This window comes from Larus michahellis, chromosome 3 (genome assembly GCF_964199755.1).
Source record: "Larus michahellis chromosome 3, bLarMic1.1, whole genome shotgun sequence".
NCBI classification, from domain to species: Eukaryota; Metazoa; Chordata; class Aves; order Charadriiformes; family Laridae; genus Larus; species Larus michahellis.
Window position 1 is genome coordinate 104287918 of NC_133898.1, and position 22673 is coordinate 104310590.

Consider the following 22673-nt stretch of genomic DNA (forward strand, 5'->3'; position numbering starts at 1 on the left):
TTTTATTTACAGCACCTTGTAGTTAATTCAAAGACAAGCTTGTATTGACTTTCCCAAAGTTAATACCATTTTCTGATGAAGGGAGTTTGGAGTGTTGCCAAATGAAATGTTACCATTCGTTTTCAACAATGATATTTAACAGTTTTATTTCTCTCTGTTGCAATTACTTAAGACTTCTGCTAGGTAAAACTCAGAAAATAGTTTCTCTAGAAACAAAAATGAGAAAATTTAAGGACTGAATTGTTCACTAAAACTTATGTCATATTTTTGTCTTTTGGGGTTTTGTTTTAGTTTCTTTTCAGTGTGGGTCTGGTTTCCAGTAGCATAGGATTTCAGTGGCAAAGGTTTCAGAGCCTTGTGACTCTTTGCGGCTTCAGTGGGTTGAGTTTTTGCTCATCATCTTTGAAAATCCCTTCTTCCTTTTAGTCGCTATGGCTAAGAGGATTCTCGGTGGTGAAGGAGGCAGACAGTAACACATTCTGCTCTGAGAACTGCAAGATCTAAAAGCCAAGCACCGCATAGCAAACCTCAAGGACAATATTAATTTTGAAGTTTTACATTAATTTAAAACATTAAAGTAGTGATGTTGGTACAGGATAATACTCATGGGCCTTGAAAATGTTTATAGGTAAGATTGGCTTAAGACAGATATTCCGTTAACACAAGGGTGTTGTGGCTGGCAATGGAGTGTAGCAGGATGAAGGTGTAAAGGCTTGAGTGTTTTCTACAGGACAACCAACAGCAATGTTTATCTGAAAACAGGGCTTCAATGCAGTTTGAACAAGACTCCTTTAAAGCCCAGTAAGAATACTTGTCTTACAGGTTAAAGAGATGGTTTTGTGACTGAACTTGTTTCTGTATGGGTTTTGACATGTGCTGAAGAGTTTGAGGCAGAATGACTAAAAGCTTGTAAAGGTAGTGGAAATGAAGTTCCTCATGTACATGAGTCCTAAGAGGAAAGTGAGTTTAACCTCCTCAAGGGCAGTGGAAGGGACAAGGCATGATAATACAATGGCAATGCACATGAGTAAATATGCATAAGGAAACAGAGAGTGTTATATATAAGGGATGGCTAGAAACTTTAGCTTGTAGATAAAGAACTGACACTGTTGTAGTTACCTGCTGCTTGTATTTATCACTTAGGACTGACCTCAGCCGGTTCACATGATTTAATGAAATCCTTTTTTAATGCAAACTTTGTTGCTGTATCCATCCATGCTCTTGGTTTGATTTACTAATAAGCAGTGATTTAGAACTGGTAAAGAGTTGTAATCGAGTGTTACTGTTTTTATTTGACAGGCCGGACCTGATAGACATGAATACCGTTGCTGTTCAAAGCAACCTTGCAAATTTAGAACATGCTTTTTTTGTAGCAGAAAAACTTGGTGTTGCCAGACTTCTGGATCCTGAAGGTAAGATAGCTGCAAAGGGCTTTGTTGCAAAAACCCTAACATTAAAACAAAATCTAATCTGCCTGCAGGTTGTAGCATATTTTTGGGCATTCTTACAACTGCATGATAAAACGCTGCTTCATCTTGCTCTTTTAGATGTTGATGTTCCCTCACCTGATGAGAAGTCAGTAATAACTTATGTGTCATCACTTTATGATGCATTTCCCAAAGTACCAGAAGGTGGTGAAGGCATCGGTGCAAATGTAAGTAGGAGAAAAATACTTGTGTGGTGTGCAAGTTTCATTAATACAATTCTTGATTTCGTAATACGATTCTTGATTTCGGCTCCAGAATGTTAGATGGATCTTCCATAAGACTATTGTCACCCTTCTCTTTGACGTGATTTTCTAGGTGGAGATTTTACAGGCTTAGCAGCTATTTTGTGTTCTGGACATGAAAATGTTTGTGCAAAGAGCTTAACTGAAAGTAGGTTATCTGAAGTTGGAGAAAGATAAGAGTTGAAGTTCTTACATTCCAGTCATGGACCTATAAATTTTGCCTCTCTAATTCTTATAAATTTGAAGTTTATTAAACTTGAAAATTTTGTTTTCTGTGGAATTATTTGGGACCAAAACTAGAGAGTGAAATCATATATTTGGAAGCTTTAAGTGAGCTGTACTGAGCAAGTAAATACTGTTTCATAATTGCAGGGTTTAGAAATCTCTTTTCTATGTGTGTGAAGACCCTTGGACTTCAAAGATAAGGCGAAAATGAGCTTTCATATGATTTTTTCTGATCTGTAATCTGGGTTGTGCTTTCATAGGATGTTGAAGTCAAATGGGTTGAATATCAGAATATGGTGAACTACCTCATGCAGTGGATCAGACACCATGTCACAATAATGTCTGACAGAACATTTCCCAACAATCCTGTGGAATTGAAGGTGAGGTGTGGTGTCTTAGACTCCTTGTTGGAATGACACTTTTCTTACTGACTCAAAGCGTGCTTGAACAGATGAAGTGCTTGTTGATTTATACAATCAAATCAACTGTAGAATAGTACTACTCCGTAACCTTTTCAAAGTACAATAAATACATTACTAACGTAGGAACAATCAAAAGCAAATATTTAACTTGTCACTGATCATTTTTTGTAGAACTCAAGTAGAACAGTATAAGAACGTAAACTTACAAAGAATTGTATTCTTACGAAGTAAGGTTATATTCACTGTGAATAAAAGTTGATGATGGTTTTTATGTTTCCGTAGGCACTTTATAATCAATATTTACAGTTTAAAGAAACAGAAATTCCACCAAAGGAGACAGATAAATCAAAAATTAAACGTCTATATAAACTGCTAGAGGTAAGTTTTAACATGCATTGAAACGTATAGAAGTTCCCTTTCTGTGCCTTAAAATAACAAATATGTATGAATTGTTAAGGTCTGGATAGAATTTGGACGCATCAAACTTCCTCAAGGCTATCATCCAAATGATATAGAAAAAGAATGGGGAAAGCTTATTGTTGCCATGCTGGAAAGAGAGAAGACCCTTCGACCTGAAGTGGAGAGGTACACTAGTGAATGTTTGACTCGCTTGGTTAATATATTTGCTGTTGTTTTAAGCCATATTGAAAATTGTAAATGTCTTCCTCCGTGATAACATCCACATTATTTTTCTAGACCAAGTAATTTTGCCTCTGTTCAAGGCCTGAAGTTCTTTACCTATTTCATAGAAGCAGGTCCAGATGGACATAACTTCGATGGTCTCAGGAGGTCATAATGAATATTATCTGTGCCTCAGATCATCAAAGCACTTAAACACAAATATAACCACCTTCTTTGTACAGTTAGAGAGCTAGGTTCATATCATTTCACTGTCTCGTTTGGACTTGATTTCATATAAGCAACGTATATTTCACTTGGTGCACAGCATTGTGGGCTGACGTCCTGTTCTGAGGTTGTTTAAAAGTTGGTTGTACTCAAGAGCGCAGAAAGCATTTAGACATGCAAAGCACATAGTAGTCTTCCATGGTAGCAGAATGCGTGACACTATTTTGTATATCACTAATAACATACTGAGCACATTTAAAGTCTTGATGCAGTCTTTGAGCATTTCTGCTTTTTAATGGTACCTCTTTTGAGTTGTGGCAGACACAGTTGCTATACGTTCATTAATTAAAAAACCCCTTTCATTTAACTCAAATTATTCTTCTATACTTACCTGGAGGTAGATATAGACACCTGGGTCTGGATTCATTCTGCTTAACTTTAAACATCCAAAGGAGACACCTAAGATCTGAATCACTTTCTAGAGAATTCTGGCACTGACTTTCTGGTGACAATAGGGTGATCATTCTCTCTGGTCTAAGTTCTGAAATTAGGTGTGAAGAATACAGATCATTGTGTAGGAAGTCCTCAGAAAGAGAGATTTTAGCAAGAGAAGATCTCAAAGACAGTCAGAGTCGATTAAATACGCGTCATGCTTACAAAAGAGCATGACAGAAATAGCAGATTCAATGGGAGGTGTCACTTCCCAGCATCCTGCTGGGAAAGAAGTTCCTATAGAAGAATAGAAAGTTGTCCCCACCATGCAGAGCAGAACACTGGAAAGCAGTGGAAGAAACACAGCCTGCTAAATCTTGTAGGTTAATCTGTCCTGACCTGCCAAAAGCAAAATTAGTGCCTGCCTTTGCCAAAAAGCGAATTCGTATTTGCAGAAAGCTGGGTTATCTGTGTTGAGAATGTGTATAAATGACATTAGTTTATTTCTTTTTAAATTCAGATGGACTGAGCATAGATAAACAAATGTAAACATAAACACCTTCAGGACTGGTAAACACACTTAAAGTGACAAGTCATAGAATCATAGAATCTTCGTGGTTGGAAAGGACCTTTGAGATCATCGAGTCCAACCAAACAACCTACAATCTCTGCCACTAGAGCATGCCCTGAAGTGCCACATCTCGACATTTCTTAAATATCTCTAGGGATGGTGACTCAACCACCTCCCTGGGCAGGCTGTTCCAGTGCCTGACCACTCTTTCAGTAAAGGAATTCTTCCTAATATCTAATCTAAACCTCCCCTGCCGCAGCTTCAGACCATTTCCTCTGGTCCTGTCCTTATTCACCTGGGAGAAGAGGCCAACACCCACCTCTCTCCAACCTCCTTTCAGGTAGTTGTAGAGGGCAATGAGGTCTCCCCTCAGCCTCCTCTTCTCCAGGCTAAACATGCCCAGCTCCCTCGGCCTCTCCTCATATGACCTGGTCTCCAGACCCCTCACCAGCCTGGCAGCTCTCCTCTGGACACGCTCCAGCACTTCAATGTCCCTCTTGTACAGGGGGGCCCAGAACTGAACACAGGACTCGAGGTGAGGCCTCACCAGTGCCGAGTACAGGGGCACCATCGCTTCCCTGCTCCTGCTGGCCACGCTGTTCCTGATACAAGCCAGAATGCTGTTGGCCGCCTTGGCCACCTGGGCACACTGCTGGCTTATGTTAAGCTGGCTGTCCAACTCCTATACCAGGTCCTATGGTGATGGTCACTGTGTGTGGTGGTCATTGTAAAATGAGAAAGAAAAGTTGATCAAGTTAAAATTTTTAGTTGATCTGGACACAAGAACTTGATCCGTCTTTGCTGTATTGGTTACTAGTGCACCTCGCCAACATGAGTTGCTGATATGGCTCCTGGGGTGGGATTTGGTTGTGACAAAAATGTGACCTCAGCTTATACTGAAATTTGGCAAGTACTAAAACTTTGCCTGCAAGCCTGGTGGATGCATCTGAAAGGACCAACACAGATAGCCCAAGTGTGGCCAGATGGTGTATGGGTTCAAAATTAATATGATGTCAGCGAGGAAAATGACAAACTGAGCTCTGGTTTGCAAACCTAGCAGAGTTTGGCATTACTGCAGGGGTGTGTCTATGCCTTTGCTGTGCTCTTCTGCATAAGCACAGTCCACTTAGGGTGTGGGTGTGGCTTTCAGGAGATCTTAAAAGCAGGGGGTGAAATACTGAAAAAATTACCCCTAGCCCAAATTCTGAGTTAAAGCCTAAACTTAAGGGCAGTGGTCAGATTTTTCTGACTTGTTTTGTGGTCAAAACAGCAAGAAGCAATTAGCTCTGCACGTGGAAGAAGTTGGAGGGAAATTTGCAGAAGGACAGATTAGTAGGGTAGGGCAGTTAGTAAATATGCATATTTGGACAGTGGAGTGATGATGGTGGGTTAGATGGTGTACAGGTGTCTCAAATTAAATTGTTGTGAGCTGATTAACCATGATATTCCCCCAGTTTTATTGTGCAGTTCCATGTGAAGGAAAAGTAGTCAGCCCAACGTGGAGACGTTTTGTACCGTACTGTGGAGCGTGGAGTTGTCACTTCACTACTTTTTTGCAACTTTTCATTGAAGAGTCTGAGAAACACTGCAAAGACTTCTTTAAGTTCTTATTTGGCTTATAGACATTTAGTGACACTTAAATAAAATATTGGGCGCGTCTGTTTCTTAGAGACGCCCTAATGTTGCTGCCTAGTCTGTACTTGCAAAGCTTTAATGCAAGGTAGGGAAGCCAAAAGCAAGGTAGCGTACATAGCCTCAGGTAAAATCCTTTGAAGAGCTGGCAGAATATTAATTGCTGGGTTTTGAATATGCATTACTGAAGCCTATTTAAAGGAGGAGTGCTAGGTGTTTTAAAAGCCAGTAGTGAAATTTCATCCCTAGAAGCTGTGCATTTCTTAGGACTTGTATCTTTTTATTTTTCAGCAAATGTAAACAGCCAGGAGGACCGTGCTCTGGATGTAAAAATGAATAGCAGTAGTTATAGCTATCATAGCAGTGATTCACTGTTCAGCAACAGTACTAGTGCTCGAACCAGCGTTGATTCTAATGAGAATTTCCTTTCTGTTAATTGTGGTCCTACACTGATTAAATCTTGTATAAGCTTTGGTAATGGTACTTTAGAAGGAAACAGGTAATTTGGCGTATGTATTTGTGCTTTGTGTTAGATGCTGTTTGTTTGTTTGTTTGTTTTTTTTAAAGTCATGCAACATGTCTAGTAAATATAAATAATGTTAATACTTACTTTTTCTTCTGAAATACTCTGGCATCACCTAGGTTGGAAATGCTGCAGCAAATTGCAAACAGAATTCAGCGGGACAGCCGAAGCTGTGAAGACAAACTAATACTTGCCCGGAATGCTCTGCAAGCTGTAAGTCAGTTGGTTTTGTCTGTGTTCATTAACTTACTGCAGTGGAATGGCTACTTTAAAAAAATAAAATCTTTAGGAATTTTTATAGCATACTTAATAGCTCCTACTTTTATTTTCATTGTACTGTTGTTTGTAATTTAGCATTGCTTCAAGAAAACACCAAAAATTGCCTAGAGTGAGTTCTGTTAGATTTTTGTCGCTAGTTAGATAAAATGCTTCACAATTATTTCAAGATGAGAAGAAGTTTTTACAAAATCTTAGGATTTCTTACAGCTCATTTCTCTTTGATTTAGCTGCAGGGCTTAATGGCTTTCTCTTATTTACTCAGGACACCAAGCGATTAGAGTCAGGGCTCCAGTTCCAACATGAAGCGGAGTTAGCTGGCTATCTTCTTGAATCTGAGAACCTTCTCCGCCAGCAAGTGATTGATGCCCAAATTCTTATTGATGGAAAATACTATCAGGCAGACCAGCTTGTGCAAAGGTACTTTACAGTGTATTTATATGAATAAATAAATGTCCCAAATATGGATACCCATTATGGACAACATTTTCAAATCTTTATGGATACACTTCTCAATTTGTCCCTGGGCACCCAAATAAAGATTATCAGGTATTCAACAGCAAACATTGTTGAAGACAGGAGGAGCTGTTTGTACTCATTTGTGAAATTGAGTAATTCAGTAGAACATGACTTAAATGTTTAATGTTTACTAGATATCCGAGTGTAAAGATGTTAGCTTGTTTTATTGCACCTAAAATGCTTTTACAATTCACTAACTTTGATTTTAAAAATGGAGGCAAGATTTCTGGTGATAGCCGTGGATGTCTCAACAGGTAGTAAGTGGGGTAACATTAGCTTATATGTGGCAGTGTGTACAGTCTTAGCAGAAAGATGCATTTAAACAGCATAATACAATTTCATGAAGAAATGGCCCCAAAGTTTTTCAGGATTTATCTTGGACTGGGTGAGATCAAGCACAAAACAACTCCTTGGCAGTGAACTGCAAGTGTTTGATCTACTGCAACGTGTAGTATCTTGTAGATTTCTGCTTTGCTGATTGTTCCCTGGAATTGTGTATGGTGCATGCTAGTGCCCATACCATGCTGATTTTCTGGTCATTGCTTAATTTCTGCATCTGTTATCTGTATTTATAGAAGTATAAGGTGACATACCCTATACTTTCTGATACAAATGCTTGTTTATTAATATTTACGTACAACTGAAGTGTAAGAGATCATGTGATTTCATATCGCTATTCAGTTCAGCATAATAAACCTTAATCATAAGCATTCATTGAAATTATTCTATTTACTTATTTATTTTCTTTTGTTTTAATAGAGTTGCAAAACTTCGTGACGAACTGATAGCCATACGGACCGAATGTTCTTCCGTATACAACAAGGGACACACACTGACAACAGAGCAGACAAAGCTGATGATATCAGGAATAACCGAAAGCTTAAACTCAGGATTTACAACAAACTTAACCCCTGAATTAAATGCTGCAATGACCCAGGGTTTAACACCTTCTTTGACTTCTTCCAGCTTAACATCTGGCCTTTCATCAGGTCTTACTTCCAGACTGACACCAACCATCACTCCCGCTTACACACCAGGCATCCCACCACGGTTAGTTCAAAGCTATGTGACAGGAGTAGACAGTGGGACTCTGCAAACACTCAAACTGATGCAAATCAGAAAACCTCTTATGAAATCAGCTTTTGTGGATCAGAATTTAACAGAAGAAGAGGTGAACATGAAATTTGTCCAGGACCTATTGAGCTGGGTGGAAGAAATGCAGGTAGCAATCTTGTCGGAAACAGTCTGCTTTTAATTACTACATTTACTGCTTGTAGATCATGCCTAATTTTTCCTTCTTGTTTGTAAGGTGCAACTTGATCGAGCAGAATGGGGTTCAGATTTACCAAGTGTTGAAAGCCATTTAGAAAATCACAAAAATGTCCACAAAGCTATTGAGGAATTTGAATCCAGCCTTAAAGAAGCTAAAATCAGTGAGGTACAGCACCATATTCTTTATTTCTTTGGTTACTTTCTTACTGGGTGACCCATAGACTAATGTTGAATTTCAGAACTGTGTTTAGGTTTTACAGTCTTACTTTACTTCTGATCTCTAGATGACATAGCATGAAATCAGGAAATCTAATGGTTTAACGTATCTAACCTTTTTGTTGTCTTTTGACCTCGTGTACCAAATACAGATCCAAATGACTGCCCCGCTTAAACTCAGTTACACAGAAAAATTGCACAGACTGGAGAGTCAGTATTCAAAACTCTTGGTAAGTTAGTCATACAGCTTCGATGTTCAGTTTTTCAGTGTACAACGTCTTTGATAAGGGATGAGCTTTAAATTCTGACTTTTGTAAATCTTTTTTTTTTTCTTTTTAATAAAGAACACATCGAGAAATCAGGAAAGGCATCTAGATACTCTTCACAATTTTGTGTCTCGTGCTACTAGAGAGCTGATATGGCTGAACGAAAAAGAAGAGGAAGAGGTTGCATATGACTGGAGTGAAAGAAACCCCAATATAACAAGAAAAAAGGAATACCATGCAGTATGTATTGCTAGTATAATCCAGAGGGAATAATTATATCATCTTTAAGAATTTAAGAGATTTCTGAAACTTTCCTTTTTCTTTTTTTTTTTTTAATCTGGAAAAAAGGAATTAATGAGAGAACTTGATCAAAAAGAAGAAGTTATTAAATCAGTACAAGAAATAGCTGAGCAATTGCTTCTTGAAAATCACCCAGCCAGGCTAACCATTGAGGTAAGTTAGTAAAACCAGCATGCAAACAAGAAAATAGCTTTGTGATTTAATAGACCTTAGATTTTTGGGGAAAAGAAGGAGAGTGCTAACTCATAGGAAATTAAACAACAAGACTGTGAACAATAGGCCCTTTTTTCCCCTCTTTGGTGTCTCTGTTGTGTCTGACTTCCAGTTTCCAAAAAGCAAAAACACTTCTGTAAAGTTAGAATTACATCTGTGATTGCTTAGATAAAATCCCCCTAAAGTCTAAAATTAAAACTTCCAGAGTTGGTCCGTACAGACGTTTCTGGTCATGCACACAGCTTCTAGAGTTATTGATATAAATTGCATTGGCAAACCGAGGGCACAGAGCAGTCCTTAGGTGCTTTCTCTCCTGTTGGGTTGAAAGAGGTTTCAGTAGAGCTTTTCTAGTCACTTGCTATACGTACAGGTTCCTATTATGGTTTAGGCTTGGTTTCATAACTTGTTAGTGAATTGTGAAACTTGTTCGGATGTTAAAAATCTGACCAGGTGATGTGATTTACCAGGCTTGAATCAAGCTCTGTATTATAGGTAAACGGTTCACAGAAAATTTATTGTAGCTGTTGTAGGGTCATAACAAGTTTTCAAAGGAGAATGCAAGACGTTCTTTCCTGTAGATCTTCAAGAAAAGAGCAAATACAGACAGTGGGTGGTAAAAATGGAAACAATAAAAAACTGTTTTGTTATATAAGAATGAAAAAACAGAGAGGATGGATTTTTATGGTTCTTCAGCTCAGTGAGTTTATATCTGCATAAATTGGAAACCTGAAGAAAACTCCTCCCTTTCTTCCTTCTCATAACATTTACTTTAAATAATAAATGACTTCTTATGTAATGTGGGGAATTCTATTATAATAAAAGTATATGCTTTTCTAATGGGTTCTTATCAGTGTAATATAATTAAGATATGAATATATTAAAGATACACATTATGAAACCAGGCCATTAGAGTGAAGATTACTGTGCAGTTTATGATGTCTGCAATGATGCTATATTGAGACATTTAAAACAAAAATAAAAAAGAACTGTATGCCTTTTCTACAGAAGAATCCATGCATTAATGCATCAGTTTGAAATTCATTTAAGCCAATGGAAAAGCTCTTTTGAATTCCCTGATAATCATACAGAATTGAAAAATTGAGACTTTTGCCTGATTTCACAAAGTCAAGAGTACCCTCTGCTGGTGACCACTCGTGCAGTGCATCTCTAGTGGCAGCACCAGACAGACACTATAGGAGGCCTCATTGGAGTAGGGTTACGTTTTTTAAATTCTTGTGCAACTGTTACACAAAATTATACATTGCAGCAAGTCCTGATTAATTGTTTTAATTGTACATTCATTGTTACTTTAATATCTGATTTGTATCCAAGGAAGAATCTGGGTGTTTTGCATGAGTAAATAGAGGCACAGAATCATAGACTAGCTTAGACTGGGGGAGCCTCAGGAGATGTAGTTCAGCCCCTGCTTAAAGCAGTGTCAGGGCTTTGTTTGGCTGAATTCTGAGCTTGCCTGAGACTGTGGTGATTTTACAGCTGCTCTGGGAGAGTTTTCTGATGTTTGACTATGCTTTAGCGGTAGGACTTTTCTCATGTCTAATTGTACTTTCCTTGCTGCAGCTTGCTTTTCCTGGGTGAGGAGGTTGGGTTTAAATGCTTCTGTTTCCTACATTACTTTTATGAGTCCTAAATTCTGAAAGCGTGTGCATGTTTTAATTTTTATTTCCTTTTGTAAAATTTGTCTCCTTTAAAGGCCTACAGAGCTGCAATGCAGACACAATGGAGCTGGATTCTTCAGCTCTGTCACTGTGTTGAACAACATTTGAGAGAAAATGCTGCATATTTTGAGGTGAGAATGTGACATGTTTTAAGTTAGGACCGTAGTAAAGAACTTCCACTGAAAGTGTTCATTGCTATCTCTCAGTAGTTGTAGAATTGACATGTGTCATGTGCAGTCATTAGGTGATGAGCCACACTCCCACAGTGTTACCACACCTGCATTGCCTTCACTACAGTTGTATCCGTTCACAGCAGATGAAGACCTGGCCTAACGTTTTTTATAGTGCTGCAGCTGCAAGTAGAGACTCTGAGAATGAAGCCATGTTCTCTCCTTGTCATACACAACTGCTGGCAATACAGCTTTTGTGGATGATGTAGAGGGGATGGTGGTTAATGAGGGCCAAGGTAGAACATATTCTGGGTGATTTTTCCAGGACTACCCAAATATAAATGGAATGTACAGCACGGATAATAAATGGAGCAGAGAACACCCTGACAACAGACATGTCCAAGGAAACACCTTTCTGACTATTGCTCGTTTACATACTTGGCAAATGATGCAGTGCTCAATTACATGCATGATGATCGAAGATTTAAGTTTTTTGTTTTTTAAAGAAAAGACTACTTTTTTTTATATTTAAATTATAGAGATTAGTTCTTAGTGTCTTCTGGGTTGGTTGGGTGGTTGAAGAGGAAGGGGGTGATGTTGGGATGAGATATATTTAGACCGAGAAGGGTGAGAGCCCAAAGTTAGGAAATGGACACAGCAGAAGAAAAAGTTGAGCAATTTGGGCTCCTAGTGGTGGGGGGAAGAAATAGGCATTCTGGATTTGAGAAATGAGGTTTCAGGGACAGAATGGAGTGAGAATTATCACAGGACATTTCCCTTCCCACTTGTGCTTAACCAGGACCCTAGTTTGGATTTGCAGATGCCCACGCAGAACTGCCAGGTGTGGCAGCTCGCTTCGCCTCCTGCACAAAATGTTTGCTCTGGTGCACTTGCTGAAGTATGCAGCTAGTTTACTACAGTTTGTTGGCTTTGGCTGTTCTTTATATATGAAAGTAATCGTAATTCCAAGGGAAGCAAGAATCACTTCAGAAAATGTTTCCATATCAGGAACAGTAATAACTAAAGTTCAATAACTGCTGAATTCATTTTGCATGTGAATAGCACTGAGAATAACTGATGTTACAACCTGTGCTTTCTTGAACAGTACATTTAGACATGAGATCAAGAATAGTGTTATGTGATACAGTGGTCACTTCAAGCTACTAGAGAAGATTATTTTTAAAAAGACCGCGCTTCAAGAAAAATTCATAGTGTAGCTGTTTAAAAATAACCCAGATATTTATCTCATCCTAGTTTTTCAGTGATGCCAAAGAAGCCATGGAATATTTAAAGAATTTGAAAGATACCATATACCGAAAATACAGTTGTGATAGATCAAGCAGCCTTCATAGGCTGGAAGACCTTGTTCAAGAGTCTATGGTAAGAATTCAAGGATCCTATTAATGTGAGTTACAATTGAACAAGAAATGTGTAGATTTTAGTTGGATATAAAAAAGGTGTGTTAAAATTATTCCTTTGGAGTGGAGGAATGCACAAAGAAGATTTGTTTTTTAGAACTTACAATTCAATAATTGCATTTATCCATGTATAATGACTGTTTTTCATAGCCTTAAAATACAGTTTCATTTATTTCTTCGTCTTCACAATATCAGATGTTGTGGGAAATCAGTGACTTCAGAAAGAAACTTTGTTCTTGTAAAATGTGTTACTTTTAAGGAACACAGTAAAATGAGTCAGGAAAAGAAAAGCTTAACAGGATCAAAGAAGCAGCACTGTATTCTGGCCATCTCTTACGATGTGTTTTTTCTTAACTGTTTTAGGAAGAAAAAGAACAACTCTTGCAGTATAAGAGCACAGTAGCAGGCCTTGTGGGGAGAGCAAAGGCAATAATTCAGCTGAAGCCAAGGAACCCTGACTGTATGCTCAAAACATCCATCCCAATTAAAGCCATCTGTGACTATAGACAAATCGAGGTTAGAAACTTGAATTTCCTCAAATCAATTACAGACGTGAGAATTCAACTAAAGTTTCATTAATTACTATGTTCCTGGAGAACACTAGGCTCTAAATTTCTTCCACCCTAGTAAACAAGAGCAAATCCTTGTGTTGAACATTGTTTTTGTTGTTCTGCTGCTTATTGACACCATTTGCAGAAGTGCTTTGTAAAAGGATTTTGTAATGCTTAGCTCATTAAATTATTCTGCTTTTCTGTTAATACTAGATAACTATTTACAAAGATGATGAGTGTGTATTAGCAAACAACTCCCATCGTGCTAAATGGAAAGTCATTAGCCCGAGTGGTAATGAGGCCATGGTTCCATCTGTATGCTTTACAGTTCCTCCGCCAAACAAAGAAGCAATAGATACAGCCAACAGGTAGGGACAAAACAAAACCACCCATTTTCTTTTAAAATTAATTTATGTGAAGTTTGGGTTAAAATAACATCTAACTTTTTTTTCCCTTTTCATGTGTTACTTTGATCTAAAATTGGAATCTTTTTATCTTTCAGGATTGAACAGCAATTTCAGAATGTTCTGGCCCTTTGGCACGAGTCACATCTAAATATGAAGAGTGTGGTGTCCTGGCATTACCTAACAAATGAAATTGAAGCTGTTCGAGCTGGCAACGTTGCCTCGGTATGTGCTATGACTAGCAAGGGCCTCCTAGCCATTTGCTGGAAAGTCACGGGCTACACTTCCCAGAAATACTGTATAATCAACAGTTCGCAGTAATGCTCATCTTCCTTGTGGGAACAGCTGGCAGGGGCCACGCTGGTTACCACTGTGCAGTGTTCTACCTTGATCTGAATAGCCTTTACACAGATGCATTTGGAAGGAGCAGAGAGGTTGTATAAGGAAAATTACCTGTAGCCTTATTGCGCTAACCTGTCTAGTCTCCTGTTGTCAGCGGGGAGACAGGATCTCTCGAAAGCGGTTGAACAGTGACTAAATCTGAATTTTGTTCTGGGAGAGTCTCCATTGCTGCGTTTGTGTTGAAGATAGCTGGGGACGTTTGCTTCATTAGGCTAAGGTTAATCTTTATGAAAACCCCCGTTATTTCCTCATGGCTGCAACTTCTTACTAACAACAGAACAACTGTGAAGCGACAGTTAGTCTTTCAAGCTGAAGGCAGCTGAACGCTCATTCCTCTGTAACGCATTTTTTCATTCTTACACATGTCTGTAACTGGAAATGTTAAATAGCTAATTAGGATCAATTTATCAGAAATGAAATAGTGATATAGATCAAAATACTTATTCTGTCTGGCCGTAACAGTGTGTGAGATCACTGAGTTACATAACGTTAGATGTATAGCATAACACTACTTAATACGATAGTTTATTATACAACATATATATCTGTCTACAAGCTGTTGCAATAATATTTGGAATACCCAAAAGGACGTTTTCACTCCTAATTTCCTACTGTTGCTGTTGAAAAGAAGGAATCTAAGATAATTCTTTAAGTGTCCCTACTTCTATGACTTTTACTGGCTTCCTGTTTGTTGCTTCGTGGTGTTAGATGGAGAAATGATGTCTGATATAGGATTGTCTTAACACAGCCCATTACTGGCATTAAAGATGGAAATGGATTTTATTGTGAGTCTAAGCTGTCAGCTGTTATGTTGATACCTGTCAAGTGGGCTCCAGCTGAGGAGCAGCAAGCTTTCAGAACCTTGATTCTTTGACTTTTTCATCTTAGTAATTGGTCGACATCGCTTTTTGATAAAAATTGTTCCAGGGAACTGTGTGGGTGATGCATCATTGCTGACCGTGCCTTGGGTTTATAATCTGTTGCAGATAAAGACGATGTTGCCGGGTGAACATCAGCAGGTTCTAAGCAATTTGCAGTCCCGCTTTGATGATTTCGTGGAAGATAGCCAGGAGTCCAAAATCTTTACAAGCTCCGATACGGCACAGCTGGAAAGGGAAGTTAATGTTTGCAAGCAATACTATCAAGAGCTTCTGAAATCTGCAGAAAGAGGTAAAACTTTGCTGAGAAAAGCAGAAGGATGATTGTAGTTCGTGATAAAACTTCTCTTTCTGAATTACAAGCTTTAGTGAGTTACGTATTTTTTTCATATTGATATTACTAATGCTCCAGTTCTTCTGAACAGTTGAGTGTCATCATTTTAACAATGTGCACAATTACACTGCACAGAAGCTCTAAGGTTTTGTAACTTTGTATATTAAGCTATGTAGAAATACTGATGTTACTATACAGAGCGCTACAAAAAAATTCACACCCAAGATTTTATTCTGTGCATTGCAGCTCACTGTTTAGTTTAGTTGTTTTTGAATGTTCGAAATGCAACTTTGTTGAGTTTGTAACACAATTAGAGCTTTTTTCACACTGTTAAGGCCAGAAAAGTGTCCTATATATTTTCCTAGTTCCATAGAATGCCGTAGTTACTGCTTTCTTAGCTCTGTTTTTAAATACAATAAGAACAGAAAGCTTAAAATACCTGCTCTGATTTACAGTCGAGTAGCTAATGACTTAAAGAAATACGGTAGTGCAAACTTATTACTGCATTAGTTCTCTGTACTTAAGGAAAGATGTGTTGCCCTGTGCAACTGAAGAGAGGATTTAAAAAAATAAAAAAAAAAACCCTGGAGATTTACTGTGGTATAGTGCCTGATATCATCTGATTGAAAAGTCAGTCACTGAGTTTAGCAGTGTCTGTGTAAGGGGTGATGCTTGTGCCTGGAATGTATGGTCAAAGATGTATGCTAACTTTTCACTTGTGAGAGGGTGATGTAATAATAGCTAACATTTACAGGTTCCTAAAATTTGCCATATAGCCAAAATTCAAAGGGAAGCTGATGGGACTTCAGCCAGTCATGATAAGACCTGTAGAATGGTGACTTTATAAAGTGTTTCATAGGAAGACATGGTGGAAATGCCATGATGTCTTCGTTTGCGAACATGTGCCCTGTTTCTTTCAACAGAGGAGCAGGAAGAATCTATTTACAATCTGTACATCTCCGAAGTTAGAAATATCAGACTGCAGCTGGAGAGTTGTGAGGAGCGTTTGATACGGCAGATCCGAACCCCAATGGAAAGGGATGATCCTGAGGAAAGCGTGCCTAGGATTTCAGAGCAAGAGGTGAGACTTTGAGAAAGACTGTTTTACCTTGGAAAAGAGTTTTATTTTAAGAAAAATATATCCAGACGTTTTGAGTGTAGCCAGGAAAGTTTGCGGTGCACCTTGAAAAGACAAGAGTCAAAGATTAACCTTGTGTTTGTGAGAGAAAAGATGCCAATAAATGGTGACTCTGTTAGTTTCCCTCTTGCGTGTATGTTCCTTTTTAAATTTTTTTAATGGTGTCATCATGAAACAAGCAAAGGAGAGCAGACCTGTACTGATAATGATATTTAGAGTATACATGAGGTTGATGTAGGATAAACACGCTGTCAGTCACTTTTCGTTTTACAGAAACTGAAGGAAGAACTGGATCGACTGAAGGATGACCTGAGAGTCATCACAGACAAATGCGAAGAGTTTTTCAGTCAAGCTGCTGGTTCACCTTCAGTCCCTACTCTGCGCTCTGAACTCAATGTTGTTATTCAGAACATGAACCAAGTTTATTCCATGTCTTCCATTTACATAGAAAAGTATGTAATAGCCCGTCTCCCATCACGTGTGTTTTAGTTTACTGTTTTCTCATAAAAATAAATGAAATATAAAGATGTTAGTATGAATAATACTGATAAAGGAAAAGGAAGTTAACATATTTTTAACATTGTATAAAGGGGTACCCTGTGACATGAAAAGGCTGAAAAACACAAGTGTAATGAGTGTTATTATTGATGGTTCAGTTAACAGGAGATAACTGTTTTTCAGATTGAAAACTGTAAACTTGGTGCTGAAGAACACCCAAGATGCAGAAGCGTTAGTAAAACGCTATGAAACTAAATTGTGTGAAGAAGAGGCAGTAACAGCTGACAAAAACAATATTGAAAATCTGATGGGTACATTGAAGGTAAGAGTTGGCTGGTACCTTTTCACGGGCAAATTAAAAAATAATAGGAAAATAGGATCTGTCTTACAACGCCTGTTTTGGTTACGCTGTACTGTAGAGTGTATCAAAAGTTAGCTTGTGTATCTGGAGGAAAGTCTGTATTAGGATTGGCATCTCAGAAAAAAATGACAGCTTTGGAGCATTAGGAATTGGATAGTTTGCATGCTCATGGCTGCTGTTAGGAAATGCCTTGCAGTGTCTGAACTTCCAAGGCACTTGTTAATGCTGCAGTAAGATTTAATTTTTATTGTCTCTTCAAAAAGTAACATATGCTTAAGGTAACATAAATATGTTGATACATAAATGTGGCCACAGTAACATTCCTGCTACTGCTATGGAACACTACTCAGGGTGTTCCAGATATCTTTGAGAAACGGTAAGATTGAAGTTCATCATTTTTTATGTGCTGTGTATACCTCACTTTTATATTGCAGATTATTAGTAATGCTTTTTTGTTAGATAGAATGATTGGCATCTACCTAAGGATTTTTCTTTGAAAGCTGTAGTTTATAAGATAAGTGTGTTAATTTGCAGTCTCTGTTTTGATGTATGTGTTGTGGGTGATGCTGTTACTTAGAATTATTCTGCAGTTCATAGCTAATTAGTTGCTTCAGACCCGTTCTGGTGCCATTCCAGTGTCTGAGCAAACGGAAGTAAAATATTAATTTAAATATTTTTCATTTATACATTTTACTCATGTAAAATACTCATTTATAAAATAGTGTCGTGATTTAGGAGTTATTTACAATTTATCATTTATCACATACTAGCAATGGAGATCTGAAGTAGATGAGAAAAGACAAGTGTTCCATGCCTTAGAGGATGAACTGCAGAAGGCAAAGATGATCAGTGATCAGATGTTTAAAATGCACAAGGAACGTGATCTTGACTTTGACTGGCATAAAGAAAAAGTTGATCAGTTAGCCGAGAGGTGGCAAAACATTCATTCTCAAATTGAAAATAGGTTTGTATAACTTTTTCTTATAATCTGTTCATATTTTATGCTGGTTTTGTTGTTTCTGAGGGAAAATAATCAGAAATGAATTTTAAAATAGGTCAGAATATTTTTTCTGAACTATATGTGAAAAGTGCCAATATCAAGGATTCTTACCTTTTCTGTGCTGTTGACATCATTGTCTTACTTTTCCACAGGAAATGTCTGTCACTGTTGAGCACCAAAAGATTAACAAGATACATAAACTTTATTTACTTACAACTTAATGAGACACAGTAGAGATAAATTGTCTTCTTTCTTTCCAAAAAAAGCCCGCAGAAATGTCTTGCTGTCCTATGGAAATACCATCTGTTTCTCCGCGTAATTAGTTCAGACAGGCTAAACTGATGAGCGGATTCATCCCATATGATTGGATTCATGTTAACTTGCTTTTAATGACTCAAGTCCTAAGTCTGGAAGTCCTTAGCTTCCACTGACTTCTGTGATAATTTTGTCACAACAACTTTTGGTGAAGTGCCAGTATTTTCTTTTGGTTTCCAACTGTTTTCGCGCAGCTTCAATATCCAGTTGAGATGTTGCTCTAAATTCAGCCCTTCAGTATTGCTGTCATTATTGTATTGGAGATTGTCTCGGGTGTACAGATAGGGCAGAACCACACCTACCTGTAATTCTGAAGGAGATGTCCATACATGACATTCCTGGAAATATTTTTTCCTTCGGTCTCTATAGTTCTGTTTCCTGGAAAGGGCACAGAACTATAGACTGAAGGAAAAAATATAGGTAAGTTAAGGAAGTCTGTACTATACAGCCTGAATTTATTTCCTTTAAAATCTACTTTGTTTTGTCATCATAGCTAACCTGAACAGGAGCATTAAAGATAGCGCTTTTCATGTAAAACGTCACACAACAACCTTCCACATTTTTGTCCCCTTATTTTAAGGGGCAGATATCCATACAGGTGCAATACTGAAGTTACTCACTTGTAATTAACTAATTTAGTTGTCTCTACGTAACATTGCTAGAAATTAAAAGGGAGATGGGCAAAAGATGACTCATTTAAAGCTGACTACAGAATGGCAAGCTTTAAATCCACCTCAGATTTTTCATCATCTGGTAGCGTGACGGAATTTAAATGATAAAACAGTAGTTTTATGAGGTACTGAATTGTCCTTATTTCTTCAGAGGGCAAATATGAACCACGTGCTCTCCTCACAGGGCCTTATCCTGAACAGAATATGCTGAAAAATGACTCTTAATACATAATGACTTCTGGTGTAAATAGGACAGATTGTGGTAGTTGCAGCATGTAGCTGTAAACAAGCTGCTTTCTGCAAATGTTCACTCTGCTGCTTCCTAACAGCTTGACACTGATGATCATTATACGAAAAGTATGTACAAATATTGGCTGCAGTTATCGTGATCCTTTCTCTTTTTCATGGTTATTAGCTTTAAAACATGTTTAAGTATGAAACCTGAGCAATATTGTTTCCTTTGCTTGCTCTTTTTCAGTCTCTTTTTGCCATTTGGAGAACAACACTAGTGCAATTCAAACTATTCATTCCATGTCAGCCTATAAAAAGTTGTTAAATAAGTATGTTTATCCATAGTCATGCAGTGTTTTGGATTAGTTGTGTTTGTATGGTCTTTGAAGTATAAGGATCATGAAAGAAAAATTGTAAATATTCTCATCAGTATGGAAACCACTTTCAAGAAAGACACAGCAGTCTATTTTCAGGTCAAAACCATGATTTAAAAATGGACTTGCCCAACAGGATTGATTGCTTTCACACATTAGAATATTTAAAAACTTTGGTTTTGGTGTAACTCCTGTTGTCGTGTGGGAGGCACAGGCTGTGGTAAACTGCTGCTTAACCTCCAGTACAGCTCTTTCCCTTCTTGATTCACATAGGTCATATTTGAAATACTCTCCTTTCTTATAACAGAATTAATTGCTGTTGCAGAGCCCTCCCTCTTGCTTGGGGATTTTGTGCTCATGGAGTTTCAAGCAGTTGAGCTCACTAATGAGGGTTATATGCAGAATTTCTTCTGTGGTAGGATCTCTCCTGGGTGTCATCTATGACAAATGAAAAGGTTTCTTCAAGCTGGGAATCTTGATGTTTGAGAAATTAATTTACTGTTTAGTTGTTGTTATTTTAGTATGTTTATAGTGTGAACTGTAGCAGAGCTAAGGCATCCGAAGCCTTTAAAGCTGTATTTGGCTTAGTGTTGTACTTTCATCTTTTATATTCATCTTCTCTCCTTTGGCATATCTTCTAAAATAAAATCAGGTTGCGTGACTTAGAAGGTATTAATAAATCTCTGAAGTATTACAAAGATACTTACAATTCTTTGGACACATGGATTCAACAAGTGGAAGATACTCAGCGAAAGATTCAAGAAATCCATCCTGAAAATAGCAAAGCATTGGCTAAACAGCTGAACCAACATAAGGTATGAAAGGGATCTCATTGTAGGAAAGCACTGCTTTAATGACTGAAAAAGACTTAAAATATCTTTTGAACCCAGTCATATCAGTCTTATTTCTTGATAGGAAGTGCTTATGTCTCTCAGCCCTTATTGTAAATTCCAAATATTCACCAGCTTTTATGTTTACAGTGTAGCTAACATTGTTAATATATTGCTCACAGATTACAGCCATTTTATAGATCAGGTTGGTTTGGTCTTCAAATCTGCAAGAAGAGCAAAACCTCTAGAGAGTACTTACAATTCTGGACTCTCCTTATCACATCATTTCTTACTCAGTACTGCTCTTGGTAGTTATGGACGTAGAAATATTTTCATGGATGCAGGGCTAAATTCAGTAACTCTCTCCTGCAAGAAGGAAATGCAGCTTAAATAGGAGACAGAATAACAAAATATATGCATGAAGTGGTGTATTCCTAACTTCTTTTTAAATTCACTCACCAGCTATTAAACCTGGCAGGGTTTTTCTACTACTTCTGTAAGCCTGACAAAGCCAGGACATGGGCTGGAGCATGAAGTTACTTGTACGCACATGGAAATGAGCATATTATGTAAATGTCATGATGTTAGATAAAGTAGAATTGCTAATAATAATAGTCATGAAAGTCACTTTTAAGATGAAAACGTAGATTCATATTTTACAGATGCTGGTTTCTGAGATTGAAATGAAACAAAGCAAAATAGATGAATGCCAGAAGTATGCAGAACAGTACTCAGCTGCTGTGAAGGTAATAAATAATGTTATACTTACAATCCTTGTTTTTAGTCTCAGTATCATGTGGAATGCTGATCATTTTGTGTATTTTCTCTTTTTACAGGACTATGAGTTGCAGACTATGACCTACAGAGCTATGGTTGACTCCCAACAAAAATCTCCAGTGAAACGCCGAAGAATGCAAAGCTCATCAGACTTCATTATTCAAGAGGTAAATGGATTTCTTACGTCAGGACAATATGGTTTTTTGAGTCTTTGCTTAAAACAGAGTAGACACAAGAATGGGATTTAGTAATGATGAAATAGGGTAATCCAAGCAAGATTTTTTTTTTCTCTATGTAGATTCGTAGTGTGGTAAATATCCTATCGGTTATTATGCAGTATTTAGATAACAAGATGATATATTGCTGCTAATGAGCGAAAGTCCCCCAGATTATGAAAAACTATATGAGAAATGTACCTCAGTAAAACTGTTTAGAACTACAACTACCTCTGGGCTGGATCTTGATCAGAGTAAACAAGGGGAGCTTTTATCTTTGCTATAGTAAAACTTACCAGATCTGGACAGTTGGACGGATTCCAAGGCAAATCAGTCTCATTTGGGTAGGAAAGAGAAATCTGTCTCCACGCTGTTAGAGAGAGGAATAGTGACTAGTACTGCTTGTCCCTCTTATAACCTGGTCTTATAGCGGGGGAAGAATCAAGTGACTGTGAAGTCAAAGCAATGTCAGCTGTTTCTTCTCCTTATGGATCTCCTCATAGATCCTTAGGATTTGTTTGTGCAAGTGCATCCTGCTGATGGCATTCAACTTTGGAATCAAAATTGGGAGAGTGGATTCCACAATCAGGATTTTGGAATCAAAATAGGGGTAGGTTCTAGAGTACTGTTTTTCACTTATTTGAAGGTTAACGGGAGTGTTTCCCTCTCTCTTCCCTCTCTCCCTCCTTCCCCACCTTGTATCTCTGCAGTTCATGGATTTACGGACTCGTTATACTGCCTTAGTGACCCTGATGAGCCAATACATTAAGTTTGCAGGTGACTCTTTGAAAAGACTGGAAGAGGAAGAGGTAGGTCTTCCCTTGGCAGACACCAAAGCAAAAAGAACCACCAGGCAAACAAAGAGCAATATGCCTGTTAGAATTATTCACAAACTTAGCAGCAGATATGAAAGACCAAAATACCTTCTATGCTGCACTTTATACAGGAATGTAGGAGTGTTAAAGTACACCATTATCATTCAGGTAGA

The 22673-nt window shown here is 37.8% G+C and overlaps 1 protein-coding gene across 24 annotated transcripts in view; it reads left to right on the forward strand.

Annotated features, from left to right (window-relative positions):
• Positions 1 to 22673, forward strand: part of DST (dystonin) — a 312504-nt gene that overhangs the window by 158224 nt on the left and 131607 nt on the right. For all 24 annotated transcript variants that reach the window (XM_074581579.1, XM_074581580.1, XM_074581578.1 and 21 more), the window contains 26 exons: positions 1300 to 1412; positions 1548 to 1654; positions 2215 to 2334; positions 2659 to 2754; positions 2834 to 2961; positions 6500 to 6593; positions 6922 to 7076; positions 7935 to 8397; positions 8485 to 8613; positions 8816 to 8893; positions 9008 to 9169; positions 9278 to 9382; positions 11154 to 11249; positions 12543 to 12668; positions 13070 to 13222; positions 13471 to 13625; positions 13760 to 13886; positions 15050 to 15233; positions 16199 to 16356; positions 16687 to 16865; positions 17095 to 17233; positions 18043 to 18236; positions 20516 to 20678; positions 21356 to 21439; positions 21530 to 21637; positions 22396 to 22494. In XM_074581579.1, the coding sequence (XP_074437680.1) occupies positions 1300 to 1412; positions 1548 to 1654; positions 2215 to 2334; positions 2659 to 2754; positions 2834 to 2961; positions 6500 to 6593; positions 6922 to 7076; positions 7935 to 8397; positions 8485 to 8613; positions 8816 to 8893; positions 9008 to 9169; positions 9278 to 9382; positions 11154 to 11249; positions 12543 to 12668; positions 13070 to 13222; positions 13471 to 13625; positions 13760 to 13886; positions 15050 to 15233; positions 16199 to 16356; positions 16687 to 16865; positions 17095 to 17233; positions 18043 to 18236; positions 20516 to 20678; positions 21356 to 21439; positions 21530 to 21637; positions 22396 to 22494 (3715 nt within the window). The remainder of the gene's footprint in view (positions 1 to 1299; positions 1413 to 1547; positions 1655 to 2214; positions 2335 to 2658; positions 2755 to 2833; positions 2962 to 6499; positions 6594 to 6921; positions 7077 to 7934; positions 8398 to 8484; positions 8614 to 8815; positions 8894 to 9007; positions 9170 to 9277; positions 9383 to 11153; positions 11250 to 12542; positions 12669 to 13069; positions 13223 to 13470; positions 13626 to 13759; positions 13887 to 15049; positions 15234 to 16198; positions 16357 to 16686; positions 16866 to 17094; positions 17234 to 18042; positions 18237 to 20515; positions 20679 to 21355; positions 21440 to 21529; positions 21638 to 22395; positions 22495 to 22673) is intronic.